Source organism: Lactuca virosa, chromosome 3 (genome assembly GCF_052849685.1).
Source record: "Lactuca virosa cultivar CGN04683 chromosome 3, Lactuca_virosa_CGN04683_v6, whole genome shotgun sequence".
Lineage (NCBI taxonomy): Eukaryota > Viridiplantae > Streptophyta > Magnoliopsida > Asterales > Asteraceae > Lactuca > Lactuca virosa.
In genome coordinates this window covers 147,140,844-147,159,600 of record NC_136428.1, presented here as the reverse complement: position 1 = coordinate 147,159,600, position 18,757 = coordinate 147,140,844, and the positions used below count along the sequence as shown (strand labels likewise).

General features: G+C 36.9%; 1 protein-coding gene across 2 annotated transcripts; it reads right to left on the bottom strand.

Moving 5' to 3' along the window:
- Positions 1–1,120: 1,120 nt before the first annotated feature.
- On the bottom strand, positions 1,121–5,688 carry LOC145166677 (auxin response factor 8-like). Of its 2 annotated transcripts, none has more exons than XM_079085697.1 (14): positions 5,625–5,688; positions 4,706–4,818; positions 4,503–4,601; positions 4,340–4,396; positions 4,093–4,248; positions 3,921–4,005; positions 3,703–3,793; positions 3,461–3,625; positions 3,256–3,378; positions 3,057–3,132; positions 2,843–2,990; positions 1,883–2,760; positions 1,612–1,802; positions 1,121–1,534 (listed from the first exon to the last, which is right to left on the bottom strand). In XM_079085697.1, exons 1-14 carry the CDS (start codon positions 5,671–5,673, stop codon positions 1,357–1,359), a joined length of 2,409 nt encoding a protein of 802 aa, XP_078941823.1. In that variant the 5' UTR covers positions 5,674–5,688; the 3' UTR covers positions 1,121–1,356. The 2 variants fall into 2 exon arrangements, with proteins under 2 accessions (XP_078941823.1, XP_078941824.1); XM_079085698.1 differs by lacking the exon at positions 5,625–5,688 and adding an exon at positions 5,051–5,614.
- Positions 5,689–18,757: the final 13,069 nt, after the last annotated feature.

The window sequence follows — 18,757 nt, the reverse complement described above, 5'->3', positions numbered from 1 at the left end:
AACAAAAAACTTCGTTTGGCAGTACGAGCGTTTAGCTTTTAGATTAAACAAAACGCTTTAAATCTAAAAGGTACTTCATGTAGCGTTTAACAAAACGCTAATGAGCTTTTGAAAGCAATTTCCATAATTACCCTTAAAAATATATTTATATATTTATTTAGTTTTAATCAATTGTCCTTTTATGTAATTTTATATATTTTAAAAGCTAACAGCTATTCTTGCCAAACAATCATATAACAAATAAAAGATACAGCTTCACGCTACCAGCTACCCGCTACACGCTACCAGCTACTTGCTACCAGCTAACCGCTACCCGCTTCCAGCTAACAACTACTTTTGCCAAACACGCCCTTAGTTCGCTGTTTGAACCTTGCTTCTCCACACTCCTAAAAGAGAAATTTCATTAAATGACCAAAAGGGAAATGGGTGTTTGAACGTTTTGACTATGAAAATTTGAGTTTTATAGAATGACCAAGGGATCCTCAGAGGGGCTCTGCGAAAGTCTTTTACCTTTTGAGGAATGTGAATAGTAACGAGGAATTGAGGTGGCAAGGTAAAAAAAAAACAGTTTGTTGCATAGTTCCTCAAAAGGGGCTTTGAGGAAAGGTTGTTGAGGCTCTGCGAATCTGTTCTTCATCAGCACACCTCTGAGGAACTGTTCTTCGGCTAACTGTGACAAAAATCGGGATTTCATTAGCCGAAGAACAGTTCCTCAGAAGTGTGATGATGAAGAACAGATCCGCAGAGCCTCAGCAACCTTTCCTCAGAGCCCCCTCTGAGGAACTATGCAACAAACCATTTTTTTTTTGTCTTTTTCCTCTGCCACTTCAATTCCTCGTTACTATTCACATTCATTAGAAGGTAAAAGGTTTTCGTAGAGTCCCTCTGAGGATCCTTTGGTCATTCTACAAAACTCAAATTTTCATGGTCAAAATGTTCAAACACCGCCTTTGTTTTGGTCATTTGATGAAATTTCTCCTCCTAAAACCCTAAAAGGTTGAATTCAAGAACAAAATTTATATTTCCGGTTTGTCAATAATATTTTACTTCAACAAAATTATCTTCGAACATTTTGCTAAGCTAACAAATGATAAATACAATTCCAAAAAAGAGAAGGAAAGAAAACAGAAATAGCGCACACGATTGATAAATGTATGGTCAAATTACAATTCCACAATAGTCAACCACTCATAATAAGTCAAAGATTGTGTTCTAAACTTGGAATTATTACCACAAGTATTCATCCACATCCACAGAGAGCGAGCTAACACAATACCTACTAAACGCATCAAATCAAAACAGACCAAAACAAGCCAAAAAAGAAACTCGGACTCAGTTTCTTTTTTCCCTTTTTGATCAAAAATCAAGTGATCCGGACCCCATCGATGGAGGAAGTCCCGAAAGAGACAGGTGGTCTCTGTGGATTCTTTCACCCGAGTTTTGGCCTCCTAAGGATTCCACTTCTTGCTTCCCGAGTTGTTGCACATCCTCAGGAGATAGTATCTTGATATACCACACACTATTTACAAATGCCCTGCATACACATTACACACACATATTTCAATAAATCTTCAACTAACTTAACTTTCGATTAATAAAGCGACTACTTACTCCCAAGGGTCGTCTCCAAGGAGAAGAACATCATTCTCCCTGTCAACGAATACAAGCTGCCAGCCTGATCTTTGAGGGTCTTCAAGCAAACCCTCGATCCCAAACATTTCACCCAATTCCTCACGCAGCTCATGGTAGCTGTTGAATCGGCTCATGTCCAATGACCTCCCTACACACCCCGATTTATAAACCTACAAAACACACACACCAAACATTTCACTTCGCCCAAATCCATCTACGTCTTTACTTTTTACAAAATTAGCAATAATACCTTCACAAATGTCCGGTTACGATTAGGGGTAGTTTGGTCAATTTGTCCTCCTCCTCCTCCTCCTCCTGTAGGTGTTAACAACTCGGAAGAGTCTTGCATGTAGTAAGGCATTGTGGACAAATCGGTGGTGTCGATTGTTGGAAGTAGAAGCCCGGATGAATCGATGTTAATTTGATTAAATAAATTGTGATTTTGTGTCGCATCCAAACTTGAAGATTCCTGATCAATGGAATTCGAACTACCTCCATCTTTCCCTTGAAAGGGTGAAGTCGAACAAGTGTTGACTTGTGGTTGACCAAATTTCGATACCCACGATTGTGTTTGACTTTGACCTTGACCGGTTCTTGAAAAATTTGGATCGGATCCCAACATGGTAGGAGGAGGAGGGGCGATATTGGAAGTGAATTTGGGATCCATGAAGTCTGTCTTTGGAAACGAAGGAGAGGGAATACTCGATTGCATCATGTTGTACGTCTCCGTGTATGGATTTTGCTGATGTTGTTGACTCTCTTGGTTCTGAGTTGACCGTGTCAAATTCTCCAACATTTGACCATGACTATGAAGAAATGACGGATCTACCCTTTGCTGTGGGATGATCGACATTGACTGGTGGGTTGAATGTTGAAGGTATTGAACAGGTTGTTGAAATTGTAAGAGTTGTTGTTTCAAAGCATCGCCACTTCCTACACCCTGTAACCCTGCTGCTAATGCAGCTTGATACTGGTGGTTGAGGTTGGTTTGGAGAAATGACGGATCTACCCTTTGTTGCATCCATGGAAACATTCCACCAGATTGGAAGTTTAGAGAATTAAGTGCTTGCTCACCTGTTTCCCCTCTCAACCATGCCATTCCATTGACTGCATCATCTCTGCTGTCTCCTGAAATAAATAATTTCAAATTGAATATAAAAAAGATTTGGAATTGGAATTGGAATTGAAAGAAAGATTGATAGTTTCATACCTTGAAAAGATGAAGCTCCAGGGTACCATGGTCTTTTCAACCGAAGAGGAAACAAAGATGGATACATGGGAAAAGTTGTTAATGGTTCAATTTCCCATAATGACACACGTGGCTGCCTTTCCCCTGCTGTTGATTCATCCCATCCAACCTATAAAAAAAATAATGGTTGAATGGAATGGAATGGAATAAGGAAGGTAATGGAATCAGTAATTACCTTGACAGATCGCCAATGAGAATTGGGCCAACGAGTAGGATCTAAATCACCAATGCCAGTAATTGTCCCCATGTATCTGATTTATATTTAGATACAAATCATTCCCATGTAACATTAACATAGTACGAAACAAACATAAAGTTTGATTTTCATATGTTGTTGTGTAGAAACTAGAAAATTGGAAAAGAAATAAGAATACCTGCGTACACTTGATTCTTCAGTTTCAAACAGCATACGAAAACGCATCCCAACAGAAACACGCGTATGATACACAGCTTTCACATATTTCGAAAGGGGAATCACAAATTCCGAAGGACTAGCCCTGAATGGAATTGGAATCACATTTGTTAAAAAAAGTCAAAAACCAAAACAAAATACTAAATCATAAATTATTTAAATTCCACCTTGGATTGTAGAAGATTGTGAAGCAACTGTTAGTTGCAGCTGCATGAGCTGCAGCTGCAAGAAGACCAATATGCATACTGTCACTTGATAGAACAGATGATGGCATCACTGTTTGTGGGCGACTTGCTCGCCTGATTCCCAAAAGAAGCTGATTTTTCTCATTCCTGATTTTCATATCAACAGTAAAAGTCAAAATTTAAATAGTCAACTACTCAATTGCAATATCAAATTGATAAATTACCAGATGAAAAGAACAGAATCTCCTGCAACGAGTCTTTTTGCACTAACAAACACACTCCACCCTGTAGTGAGAAGATGGCGTTTCGGCTGCCCTGAATGTGAAGGAGAAGAAAACATGTAATGATTCAAGATTCAAGAATGAGAGTGAGAATCTTTACATTTTTTTTTGTAATATTTGGCTCATATAAATGAGAAGGGATCCAAATATCCAATACCTACCCCTGAAAATGTGTCTGAACTTCCATTCAACATCATGGAGATCTCTTGCAATAAGTTCTTGAGCAGGTGGTTGTTGAGAGAAATCCTGAAGGAAGAAAAAAAGAAGATGATTTAATTAATTTAGAAAAATGTGTAAGTTTTAAGTATAAAATAGAAGGAATAATAATAATACCAGTGGAGGGAAAACTTTTTCAGCAGCACGTCTAGGAACAGAGAAGCCACCATGGGTGCTTGTGTCACTAGCTGTTAATGTCTTGCAGAAGTAATTAGTTGGTTGTCTACTTGGAATTCCCAACTCAACAGGAAGAAATGTATCCTTCTGCTCTTGCTGACATCATATTACACAAAAAAAGAAAAAAATCAACTTTTTTTAATCCTCCAAATGGTGAATACATCAACATTGGTGATTTTTAACTTACGGGTGTCAATGGCTGCAATGTCATTTGAGCATACACTTCATCTGTCTCAACATCTGCCTGAAATTGCAACATGATCAGTCTTTCTTTGAGGATATGAAATTATACAAACAAGAAGTCAAGACCATATATATTTGAGGATATGAAATTATGAATGAAAACACACATGCATTGTGACATTGTGGAGTTGGCAGATCAATTGAGGAGGAAGGCTTGGGTAGTTGGGAATGTGAGAATCGATTTCTTTATTTGTAGTTGCAGCAACCTGGTTTTCATTTTCAAGTAGATAGATTATAAGTCATCAAAATTAAGTAAATATATACACAATTTGGGTGAATAAGAAGTATATAAGAAGGAAGAAGGAAGAACCTGTTCACTATGACCCTGAGGGAAATAAATTACACGAGAGCCTACTGTCGGTAGGGAAACAAGAGGGCCTGCACAAGCATGCCATAGCTCCGAATTCAAGCTTTTCTTTTCTCCTTCAATAAGCAATAAGAAACAATCAATAAATTAATCCCCATAGACACACAACTTTAGGTTAAAATACTTGATTAATCAAGAGTATACCACGCGGCCATTAATGTATACAATATATACATGTACGTAAGAAGAATCCAAGAAAAGGACACTTACAGACATGAAAAGTCAAAAACAAAAACAAAAGAGTTGGAAGGAGATAGATAGATATAGATAATTAGATATGATATATACCTTCTTGAGGCTGCTGACCAGACCCTGATGTTGAAAGCTTCATATTATTTTATCTAAATCTTAACTTATTATATAAATATGTGTATTATTAATTAACTAATTTCATAAGCATGAGCTAAACGAATCCTCAGTGCAGCAGCAGCTTCTCGGGGCTTAACGATCGTCGAATCCTAAACCCCTAAAAACTGCTGAATTAACATTCACCTATCCTATTATCAGCTCAATCTCTTCCTCCACACTCTAGAACACCTAACCTTCACATGCATTATTCCAAAGCTAAAAATCCCCCCTCCCATAGCTAAAAAGCAAAACCCTAACTAACCGAGCTCAGAAAACCAGTGGTTGTTCTGAAACATCGCCATGAGTGAACTTTTGTCCCCGATCGCTATCGAAAAAGTTGAAAAAAATAGTGAAAAGAAAGGAGAGAGAGTGGAGCATGGAAGGGGTTATATAGGGGGTGGATATTGGATCCCGATCCGACCGACCGTAGTCGACCTGAAGCAGAGAGTAGAGTAGAGAAAAGTGGAAGTGATAATGGAGGAAAAATGGATCAGAAGCGTAGGGAAATCCGTACCTGGAGATGAAGACCGTCGATTATAGAGGAGTGAGATGACAGGAGGCATGTGCCACCATCCTTCAGTGGTCGTTGTCAGAGTACGGACCTTCCGATTATAAAATTAAATTCCTATTTTCCATAAATTTAAATAAAAAAGATAAAGCGTATTAATCATTTTATTTAATTTTTTTTAATATTGCTCTTTATAGCAAACCTATTTTGTAGGCCTATAGCAAATCATTTTTTATTTTTAATTTTTAATATAATTGAGATTTGAGAGGAAATGCTAAAAAGGCATAAGTTACATTCCTAATCTTTTGAAAAATTACTATAGAAAAGTGTTTCCCACTAAATATTTTACTTTCTAATTTAAGTCATTTTGAGTTTTGACGGTTCCTTCGTATTGATTCATGACCAAGGGTTGTTAGAATTGAGGAGGGTATAAAGAAATAGATGGTTTGATAATTTATGGATATTTGGGCAATTTAGGAGTCGTGTAAAATTATTTTTCATATTGATATTTTCATTTATGTTCGTGTTTCTATAAATTTTATAAATTTAATATGTGATAATCTTTAATGGGATTTTGTCGGATATAAACATTTTTTTGGGTTGAATTTCAAAAAATAGACACAAAAAATCGAATTTTCAGATATTGACATGGATTCCGCAGAGGTGAGCTCCAAGGACACCGTGAAATCGACTTAATCTCCGAGAAATCGATGTGACACAAAAAAAAATCTGAAGAAGCATTTCGTGGAGCTACCTCCGATGAATGAACTCATTACTTGGAGGTAGCTCCGCAGAATGGTTCTTCAATTTTTTTTTTCACATCGATTCCTTTAAGCTTATACTCATCCGCAGAGCAAAAGTTCATTCATCGGAGGTAGCTCCGTGGAATTGTTCTTAAGATATTTTTTTTGCCATATCAATTCCTCAGGGCTTATACTCATTCCGCGGAGCCCTCAGAGCTCGCCTCTGCGGAATCCATATCTATATTTGGAAATTCGATTTTTTATGTCTATTTTTTGGAATTCACCCCCAAAAAATGTCTATATCTCGCAAAATCTCATCTTTAATAACACTTTCAAATTTAAGCACAAAATTGAAAACATTGTTATCGGAAAGTACACGTTCATAATTTTAAGAAATCTTCAAATTGGCAAAAATATAAGTGAAAATACTCATACGTATGAAACATAGATAAGATTGACAGAACTTTGTGGTATTCTAGTGGAAAAATTCAGTTTTTGGAAATAAATGTCAAGCAACTTTAGCTATTTGGCAAAACTTATCAAATGATTGAGGCAACTGGGTTTATGTTGCCACCTACTTCGGTTGTTAGGAAACATGGTTTCTAGAGAGCATGAGAGTCTTCGACCATACCCAAAACCTACCTTATTGCCATTATTCTTTTATTCTTGTCATGTTTATCCATTGAAATTGTAACCGCCATAGGCTCTGCCCTTTGGGGATTCAAAGGGGATTGACTTGAACCTTTCGTCGTGCTCAGGATCAAATATGTCTTATATATAAATTTGCACTCAACATCACCTAACATATATGATATCACAGTTTTAGCCTCTAATTACACACGTTCTAATTATAATTACACTAAATGGATCGTGACACTAAATTCATCACAATTTTTTATAATACGACATAATGATACTAAATTTGTTGCACTTTTAATGAGGGTGCTTGCAACATCTTGGGTACCTAATATCAATCATCAAGAAAAAAATTATTATGATACACATTAGGTTTGAACTAAAATAATGTACTTTGGCAATCATGATAATATGGATTTGAGGGAAAGAAAGAAATATGAGAATAAGATAGTCTAAAAGGATCTTTTCGTTATTTGAACTAAACTTAAGGTATTTGTAGTTTTATGTAACGTTTGCAGATTGAGGCTAGTCAATTTAAAAATAATAAGTGTTAAAAATGACTTTTTAATAGAAGATTATTTGGGATAAATAATTTTAACCAAAGTCATAGTATATGTGACAAGGATTCCGTACATATAAAGAACGTTGAAATCTGACTTCATATGAAAAAGTTATGCTTCTTCGAAGTTTCGCGATTAAACCGAACGACTCTGCATATCGTAAAAAAAGTGAATTTTTGATAAATTACTTTTTAACCTTAGTAATCAAAACGAAAGTCATAGTAGTCATCAAACCAAAAACATGCATATCGAGAATGTCCAAATCTGACTTCGTAAGAGGAGTTATGGTTTTTTGAAGTTTCAGCGCGGCAGTGCGGGCAGAGAAATCGAAATTCTAATCGGTTGATTGTTAGCCAAAACAATCTAAACAGGAATTGAGAATCTCATGAATATGAACCTATAGATAAAAAGATCATCGAAAACGGAGTCCGTATGTAGGAGTTATACTTGCTGTAGCGATTTCTAATAGCCTAAAGCCCTAAACCTATCAAAAATATAAATTTTTTGATAGATTGAGAATTAGTTGTTGGGGTCTAAAGGAAAGTTGTAGATCTCGTAAAGAGCTTTTCGGGAATATAAAGAACATCGAAAACGAAGCTCGTATGAAGAAGTTATGTCATTTTGAAAATTAAGAAATTGTGCTCACGGAGTCCGTGGTGTGCATGATGACGTGGCACAACAAGAGAGCGCCACGCGGCCATGTCGCGGAGCCCCTTTCTTCCGAGACATACCGACGTGGACCAAGGAGATTTTGACATGTGGCACCATAGGAAGGTGACACATAGCACCTTCTAGAAAAGGCATACGCAGACAAATGAGGCGACGACACATGGCAGAAGCCCAAAGGAGCCAACGGGGCCATAGGGCACGGCGCACTCCCATACATGTGTGGCACACTTGGATTTTCCTGGCTATAAATAGTGTCCTTCGTATAAGCATTCACCCCCACACTCCTACACACATTCCCTCTCGAGCAGTCTTCACTTTTAGGAAAATTTCCCTTAGTTTTTGTGTTCCGACGAAGCCCTGCGACACATTTAGTTATTCAACCAAGTAGTAGCCATCAAGAAGGAGACCTACGAGTACGATTTCTGGATTTTGGTCAGGAGGAACCTCTATCAGTTAAGCTACACTCTATTTCTTTCAGTGTAACTTTTATTTATAGTCATAATTCGTTATTTTAAACCTATAAATAAGAATTATCAGTAAATTCAAGTTATAATACTGATTGATCTACTTACGGGAAAGATGACTAGAATGGTCATGTTGTCTTGGTTGTTGGATTTCAGAAAAGGCTACACGCCGAAATGGTCCTGCCTCCCAACTATCCTGCCTGGCTGATCCTATTTGATAGAACTATCGGTATTTATTGGAATGATTTGTAGGTCCAGGATATCATTAAAAACGTTAGACTAAGACTTTTTATTAGTGATACTAGGTCACGTCAAAGGAAAGGTCAAGTGTTAGAAACGAAGCGTTGCCTGAGTTTCGAATCATCACTTTAACAAGTGAGTGCATAGTTACTTTCATCTTACACATATATATGATGTATCTAATTAATTAATTGTTATATGTGCTTATGTGCAAAGATATTATGTGTTGGATGAAATGTTATAAAGATAAGATTATATGATTTATATTGTATATGTATTTTTATTATACATTGGGTAACGAGGGTAGTGAAAGATGCCATAGTACGACGAAAGATAGGGTGTCATAGTATGATGAAAGATGTAAGCAATGATAGAATGTCACAACTTTAGAAATGGTACTAGTGTGCCAATAATGTAGGAATGGTACTAGTGTATCAATGATGTAGTCACCTAACAAAGTATAGGTGACGACCACCAGACTATTCATGACCGTTCCGTGGAACACTGGAAGCGATGGAATTCATGCCTATTAGATGAATACTGACAGCGACGGACTTCATTCCTATTAGATGAATATTGGAAGCGATGGACTTCGTGCCTATAAGATAAACACTGGCAGCGATGGACTTTGTGCCTATTTAACAGTCCTGTGGAACACAGGCAGCGATGGACTTCATGCCTATTCCTTAGGACAAATCCTTAGGAATGAAAATAAAAAGAAATCTATTGACATGTATTGTGGAAAAATCAATGTAACCGTATTGTCAACAACGATGACTAAGATGACCCTTAGGATAAATCCTTAGGGAAGAATAAATAAGAAAATGGATATGGGTAATTGGGTTAACTGTTGGATAACTAAACATATTAACTATATTATTGTGGGTTGAAAACCTTATGTACTCACCAGATTTCCCAACCTGACCCATTTAGCTTCTTTGTATCGCATGGAGCAGTACAAAGTTACATGCATGATGAGAGATTCAAGGAGATGTAGATTGCTAATGTAAGATATTGTAAGACCTGTTTATGATTATGTTTTGTATCAGTTATGACACCCCAAGCTTTTTATAAATCAATGAAAAACATTTCTTTGGAAATACTTTTATGGGACCAAATTCCACATTTATAAATAAACTCTGTTTTAAATAAGCATAAAATAAAAAGTTTTAAAATGACCGTAAATTTAGGGATGCCACAGTTGGTACCAGAGCATTAGTTTAAGCAAACTAGGAATTTAGAGAATTTCTAGACTTAAACTTAGAATGTTAAACGATGATCATGAGATGTGTGGTAATACACCTTAATTGACACAAGCACTAGTTCACTTAGGACAAGATGCCTAATTTGCTTTTATGTGCTAAATGGTTTGTATTATAGCATGCCTTAGGTTGCCTATCTAAATTGACACTATTAGGTTTAAGGTCTGTTGCCGACCTAGAATTTGGAAATTTTATGTGTTCAATTTCTAAACGTTTAATTACGGTATTATAACTGGCATATAAGTTTTCGGAGTGATAAGGAGCGTTATACGTCGAAACCTTCCCTATTTATATTCTCGTCTCTATACACTAAACGGCTACTTTGGTGTATAGAATGTCATGGTGAGCACACGAAGAAGATTAGGAAACGGTAATGGGAATTAGCAGCCTGAGCCCCCTTAGTGGAGCTTGCACCCGAAGCAGTACCGATAGTTGAACTTTTCACAATGGCGATGATTAGGGATCTGTTAGCCGAACAGAGGGAAGAAATGAGATAGCTCGTTCGAGAAAATGGAAGAGATCCTACTGTGCATGTCATGCAGCCGGAGCTTAATGAGGAGCAATCTGAGGAAGCGAATTACAATAGGACAATGAGTCATATGGAGCCCCAAGTGGTTAGGGGAATAACCCTGAAGGAGAGATTGAAGGAGGTAGATGTAAGTACAAGGACTTTATGGCAGCCAAACCACCGAGTCTTTATGGAACCCCAAATCCAATAGAAGTCATCGACTAGATCTCCGGAATGGAGATGGTGTTTGAAAGTTGCAACTGTAGCAACAAACAGAAGATTGTCCTCGCAGTTAGACATTTAAAGACTAGAGTACTGAGCTGGTGGAAGCTATTGCCAAATACTATGCCGAGGGGAGAAGCCACTAATATGTCTTGGGAGAACTTCCTTGAGCAGTTAAAAATGCAATACTGTGCTGAACAAGATCTTCTGGAAATCAGCAATGAATTCTAGAATCTGAAGAAAGGAAAGATAAGTGTCAGCAAGTATGTTGCAGCTTTCACTGAAAAGATGAAGCTAGTCCCTCACTTGGTTTCTACTGAACTTTCCAAAGTAAATAAGTTCTCTATGGGACTATCAGCAAATAATGGGCTATTAGTGAAGCTAGCAACTACTCTGAAAGCATCCATCTGGGCAGCTAGGAATGTGGAGGCCCAGATAAAGGAGAAGGATCTACAAAGAGATGAGACAAGAGAGAAAAGGAACCTGGAAGGAACTTCAAGGTCCGACAAGAAAAATAGGTTCTCAAAGTATGACCAAAACGACAAGAAGTTTGGAGGTAGCAGTGAAGCCAAATGATGCGATAAGTGCAAGAAGAAGCACTTTGGGATATGCGATGGGGAGGTGATTTGTTACAAATGTGGAAGATCGGGTCACTATTCCAGATATTGTACATTCGATGAAAAGAATTGTTATAAATGTGGAGATGGTGAGCAGATTTCAAAGAATTGCCCAAAGAAAAACGAAGCAGAAAGGCAAAATGTGTCGTTGAAGCCGAAGGCAATGGCATATCATATAATCCTTGATGAAACAACAATAGTTCAAGAATAGAGCAGTTTATCTAGCGTTTGGGATATGATGAAGAAAAATAGTAATATTAGAACGAGTGGCCTGATGTAATAGGCATGTAATAGAAATGAATCTTGTAACCATTTTCAGAGATAATTCAATTTCCTAAATTATATTATATGATTGAGTTTGTGTGTGATTTACTTTTTTGAGATAACTTAGTGAACTGTGAGGCAATTCCTGGGATAAGAATGAGTAGGTGTGAAAGGTAGTAGAGGCCTATACTACCAGAAGCACTGGACTGACACTTGGATCAGAGAAAGTCACAAGGTTACTAAGTCTCTAAATAGTTGAACTATTTTGTTCCTTTCCATCATTACCTATGTTTCACCAATGACTTCGAAGATAAATATTATTTCGACCTTAGTGGTCATATCGAATCGAGTCCGACTAATCTACAAAGTAAGGTCGATGTAGTGTCCGACTTTAGTTAGAAAGATCGAAGGAAAAGGGAATCAAAGTGATCTATAGAAGTGTCGCACTTGTCGTTGAGACTAAACAACCTATAGCTAGAAGTAATACATGCTAGAATGTGATTATATCACATTAGAACATGAAGGAATGTATCATTCATGCTAGAGCCAAACTCAAAAAGACCTGATTCTAGCCATTGCATCATACGGTGAGAGATCATTAGAACAAGACTCATCCGTTTGTTACGGTAGTCGAAGTAAAGACCTTATCATAGGTTAATTCTTTTGTAGAAGGAGCAAGAGTCTCCGATGAAGATCAAATTTAGAATGAAGAGTAGGTGCAAGATTAAGCACCACCAACAGTCAAGAAGTCTAAGGGTTAGAAACTCAATAGAAAAGACATAAGAGTTATAGATATTACCTAGGATGGAAAGGAAACGTGCAGAGTCATTATACAAGCCTTGTTTTGTTGATGATTCTGGGATGTAATCATCCTAAGGGGAGATAACTGTAACGCCCGCAAATTCGGGCTAATCAATTTAGAAATAATAAGCGTTAAAAATGACGTTTTATGTAACACCCGCGTTTCCTAATAGATTAGTCATAGTCTGTAATCACGTTGGTCAACCATTGTAATCTTTATATGAACGAATAAGAAAGGATTATTCATATATTTATATGCTTACGTGTTTTATAGGTTATTATGTGTAAATTATATGAATATTTAATAATAAAATAAATTATATTAAAATACGCATTGAAGATAAACGATTACTTAGGACAAATAATCTTAACTTAGTTATAGTATACGTTATAAGGATTCTGGAGGTATAAGGAGCGTCCAAATCCGACTTCATATGAAGAAGTTATGATTCTTCAAAGTTTAGCGATTAAACTGGTACGACTCTGTGTGTCGTAAAAATTAGATTATTGATAAATTAATTTTTAGCCTAAGAGATCTAAACAAAATTCGTGGTAGTCGTTAAACCGAGAGCGTGCATATAGAGAACGTCCAAATCTGACTTCGTGATAGGAAGTTACAATTTTTCTAAAATTCGGCATAACAGTATTCAACTCAAAAATCGAATTTTAGATTGGTCAACTTTTAGCCAAAATAATCTAAACGAGAGTTGAAGATCTTGTTAATAGGAGTTAAACGATAAAAATTTTGTCAAAAACGGACGCCGGATGAGAGAGTTATGTTTTTATACGGGCTTTAACAGTCTAAGCCTGTGTGAAAAGATATAAAGTCACAATTAGCCAACGGAGTCTAAACGAAAGTTGTGGATCTCGTTGAGAGCTTTCCCAAGATATAAAGAACTTCAAGAACCGTGTTTGTATGAAGAACATACACAATTTTGAAAATCTAAAATTTGGTACGTGTGCGCGTCAGGAGCTCGGCACGCCCAACAAGACCACGTAGCCCCACCCACTTTTCGCCACGTGTGAGGCCAGCATTTCGCCACGTCACTGTGTCCCGACCAAGAGCACATCACGACACTATGGTGCACGACACACATCCCAATAAATTTTCGTGTAAGTAGCAACTCATTCCTTCTTTAATCCTCACACCATTCCAATCGATTTCGTTTTGAGATACTTGACATTTCGAAAATTTCCCTTCATTCTAGCCTGCGACGAAGCCCTGCGATGCCCCTGAGTACTCATCCGAGTAGTAGCTTTCGATTAGGAGATCCCGAGTCAGTATTATGCCCACTTAGATCTCAGTTCTCATCGATAGCCCTCTGTAAGTGAGATACACTTACTCTGCTTCCGTGTAATTTATAATTATAGTTATAAATCGTTACTAGGAACTTATAAGTAAGATTTATCAATGATTCCAAGTCTTTATACTTCTTGATCTACTTACGAGAGTGATGTCTATGCTGGATTTAGTGAGGTGTTTAAAGTGGGATTTCCAAACAGTATATTTTATATGCCAAACGGACCCTACCTCCGATATGATCCTACCTGGTTATTACTTATTTAGATATTAAAGTAGACTTTGGGGTTATTGAGGAATCTAAACCCTTAGGATAATTGTTACATGAAGTATGAAATTAGACTAAGACTTAGCGTTATGTACATCCAGGTCTTTTGGAAAATGTGTAAGGCGAAGCTCTGCCCGATTCACCAATCACCAAACACTTTTACCAGGTGAGTGCGTAGTTATTATCAAGATCATAATATAAACTAAAAGTATTATTTATATAAGACAATAAATGTTTACCTGTATTATCTGTTCTATATGATATTTGTATAATAAGGATAATACTATTGGTTTAGAAACCGTATTGGAAATCGATTGCCTTTAAATATAGGTATTGCCTTAGAATAAGACTTTTAAAGAAAACTTAGTTGAAATTCGGTTAGATATCTATTAGATCTCATGACTGGGGTAGAGTATGTGAGATCAAAGCAGAGTGTTTCTCCTCTTTCTTGGATGACCAAAAATGGTGGGTCCAGATCAGACAACTGGTAAGTATTTCTAGGTTATCGAACAAAGTATATGACAACATTTGACTATTCTAGACGATCTAGTGAATTACGTTGCTAGCACAGACTTATAACCAATAGACGTAGATATAATGGGATACCATATTTATCAAATCTCTGAACATTGGTTGCCTTTATATGACTTACACTGGCCATGGAATCCCTAGCCGTGTAGTCAAGCAGTTGCTCAAATGATTCATCAGGTTGGGTGATTTCTCCTGATAATCGTTGCTTTAGGATCTGTGAGGATCGATTGGATTGGGTAGTTAGTCTTAGGTCAGGTTTTATATAAATTATTCTAGATAACATTGTTTTCCGGAATGATATTAATTATTATCATTAAAATATTATGGGTTTGAAAACCCTACGAATCTCACCAGGTTTTCCCAAACCTGACCCATTCATTTTTATGCATCACATGTAGTGGAACCAAGGTTGTAGTAGTCTAGTTAGGATGTTGAGTGGAATAAAGTGATGCGACTGTAATTTGTAGTTTCAAAACCTTATATCTTTTACGCTGTAACGTATGTTTGGATATGAACAAATTACATCCTCAAGGTTTTAATAAAATAACTTTCGTTATCCTAAAAATGTTTTATTTAACTGGGAATTTCGCATCTCAATTTATAAAGCGTAAAGAAAATGTTTGAATTGGTTCTGAAAAATGGGGGATGTCACATTTTAATAGAAGAATATTTAGGATAAATAATCTTAACCAACGTTGTAGTATATGTGACAAGGATTCCGTACATATAAAGAACGTTGAAATCCGACTTCGTATGAAGAAGTTATGCTTCTTCGAATTTCACGATTAAACCGGCATGACTCTGCGTATCGTAAAAAAAGTGAATTTTTGATAAATTACTTTTTAGCCTTAGTAATCAAAACGAAATTCATAGTGGTCATTAAACCAAGAGTGTGCATATAGAGAACGTCCAAATCTTACTTCGTAAGAGAAGTTATGATTTTTTGAAGTTTCGGCGCAACAGTGTGGGCACAGAAATAGAAATTCTAATCGGTTGATTGTTAGCCGAAACAATCTAAACGATAATTTAATATTTCGTGAATATGAACCCGTCGATAAAAAGATCATCGAGAACGGAGTATGCATGTAGGAGTTATAATTTCTGCAACGATTTCTAACAGCCTAAGCCTATCAAAAACATAATTTTTTATATATTGAGAATTAACTGTTGGGGTCTAAAGGAAAGTAGTAGATCTCGTCGAGAACTTTCTGGGAATATAAGGAACGTCGAAAACGAAGCTCGTATGAAAAAGTTACGTCATTTTGAAAATCTAGAAAATCGTGCGCGCGAAGTGCGCGACGCGTATGATGACTTGGCACCACAAGAGAGAGCCACGTGGCCATGTCGGGGCAACCCTTTTCTTCCAATACATACCGACGTGGACCAAGGAGATTTTGACATATAGCACCATAGGAAGGTAACACGTGGCACCTTCTAGAAAAGGCATATGTGGACAAATGAGGCGACGACACGTGGCAGAAGCCCAAAGGAGTCAGCAGGGCCATAAGGTCGAACCCAAGTAGGGGGAGAACCAAACCTTAAGACAACGGTGCAAAGTGGGGGAGAACCGAACCTTAAGACAATAGTGCGAAGGGTAGTTTGACTTTCGAATTCGACGTCAAGGTCCAAGAGAGTAGCAGTAGGAGTAGGCAGAGGTTGTTAGTTTTGATTTCGTTGTGAGTAATAGAAGAAAGAATTCTTCTGTTAGATTGCCCATAGGCTATGAGTTTCTTGCTTCTCGAGGAAAGGTTGGTCTGTCCTTCCAAGCATCTAATAGGATTTAGGAATTAGCCAAATTCTCAGGTACGACTCAGATAGCCAAGAGAACCGTCTAGGTTTGTACGTTCGCGAATAAAGAATTCATCCTCACAGCAGATGATCAGGGATTCAATAGGTAGTATAGTTTTCCATATAGAGCATCGTGTACTCAAGGGATACACCAGACTTAGAGATTTGATTTCAACTATAGTAAGAATTTAGTTAACCCATGCCAAAGGATTTTAGCAGGAGGATCAACATCAAAGGATAGAGTGTTTTCGTAAGTACGATTAGTGACCCATAGGAGGAGACCTTTCGAAAAGGACTATGCCCATTAAGCATATGGTAATACTTCAGTGTTATTTTAGGCTTAAAGGTAGAATACGTGTTTAGTTTAGTTATTCCTTTAGTCGATAAGCGTAAGAATTAATAGAAAAATAGGATCAAATTTCAACGTTCATAGGTTGACATAGGGCAAAAGTTAGACTTTAGCACTTGTACATTGTAGATTAAGGACCTCTAATTAGTTATAGCGTCAAACCTTTAAAAATCAAGGATCTGTTGTGATAAGTAGATATCGAGGAAGGATGAAGATTGATTTCCTTTAAGGACAGTTGGATAAAGGTTGTGAGTCTTTAAGACCACTGAAGGGTCGTGAGTCTTCAGGACCGAGTGGAGATGATGACAAGAGCGATCCAGCATCGAAATCCCAGTAGTTGGATAATGTCACGACATATTGTTAGGGGTTATAAGGACAAATTGAGCGAACAATAGTCATACCATAATGTAAGAAAAGTAGTTAGAGACCTGCAAGATGGCTATTAGGCGACCTAGTGTTAATTATAATCTAGTAATATGGAAGATAAACAAGCCTTACAATAAGGTCGTCACCAATAATAGAGTATTGGTTCCAGTGTTTTCAAGCCAATAAACCCCTTATAGTAAAACTCGGGATGTTGGAACACCTAAACTAGGTAAAGAAATCATTTGCAATCTAGATTTGGGTGTGTTTTAAGGACAATGCATAAGCCTTTTTAGAGGCATGTTCCGAAAGGTGGATTCAGTTAGGATGTCGTAGAAAATTTTCCGTGCTTAATCCCTTTATATCGAGTCAACAGTGTTCCTAGTCAAAAGAACAGATCAACATTTCACATCTGAAGGTGATCATTCGTTGTAAAATATACATTCAGGAAGTCCAGACCGACGAATTCCCAGTTTTGGAAGACTTCGCGAGGAATGTCAATGCAACAACGTCGACTAGATCATAAGTTGATATCGATAACTCCGATAACATAATGTATAGGTACGCCACGAGCAAGATTTCAGGGATGAAATCTTTGTAAGTGAGGGAGAGTTGTAACACCCCATTTTCACCTTTAAGTATGATTCAATATAAAGCGTTGTTTATAAAATTCGAAGTAGAGATATAGCACTCTTTAGCCCAAATGATCATTATTAACATGTAGAATACATCGATACAGTTTTCGTAGATATATAAAATGCTTAAATCCAACTTCGTATGAAGAAGTTATGCTTCTTCGAAGTTTCGCGATTAAACCGTCACGGCTCTGCGTATCGTAAAAATTGAAATTTCGATAGGTTTCTTATTAGCCTAAGCAATCTAAACGAAAGTTGTAGTTGCCATAAAACTGAGAGCGTGCATATAGATAACGTCTAAATCTTACTTCACATGAGGAAGTTATGATTTTTATAAGTTTTGGTATAGCAAGGCGTGACATAGAAACCGAAACCACGATTGGTCAATTGTTATCCAAAACAATCTAAACGAGAGTTGAAAATGTCGTAGATACTATCCCATCAATATAAAAACAGTCGAGAAGGGATTTCATATAAAATATGTATGAATTTTAAACGGAGTTTAGTACTGTAAGACTTCTAAAATAATAAATTAAAAATAAAGTGAGAATTAGCCGACGCAGTCTAAATGAAAGTTGTGGATCTCATCGATAGCTATATGTGGATATAAAGAACATCGAAAACTGACCTTGTGATTTTCCAAAAATACCAAATAAAATTTTCATTTTTAAATATGTCAATACTATTCATTCATTATCTCAAAGACGATCAGAATAACAATGTTCTCTAAACATCAGAGTAATTCGTAAATATTCAGTGCGGAATAAATCTCTAGGAGATGCAGTGCGATCAAGCCGGGACCTTCCTTTTGAAACCAGAAGTACCTGAAAACATTTTAAATATAAGCCGTAAGCACAAGCTTAGTGAGTTCCCCAAAATACCACATACCATACATATCATTGGGCCTAACCATGGGGTA

Bases quoted from the DNA above. Each gene is read 5' to 3' on its own strand.
- LOC145166677 (XM_079085697.1), bottom strand. From the start codon at position 5,673: ATGCCTCCTGTCATCTCACTCCTCTATAATCGACGGTCTTCATCTCCA. The intron at 4,819-5,624 runs GTACGGATTTCC...TGCTTATTGAAG, and splicing joins TCGACGGTCTTCATCTCCAG to GAGAAAAGAAAAGCTTGAAT. The intron at 3,379-3,460 runs GTGGAATTTAAA...AATTCCATTCAG, and splicing joins ACAATCTTCTACAATCCAAG to GGCTAGTCCTTCGGAATTTG.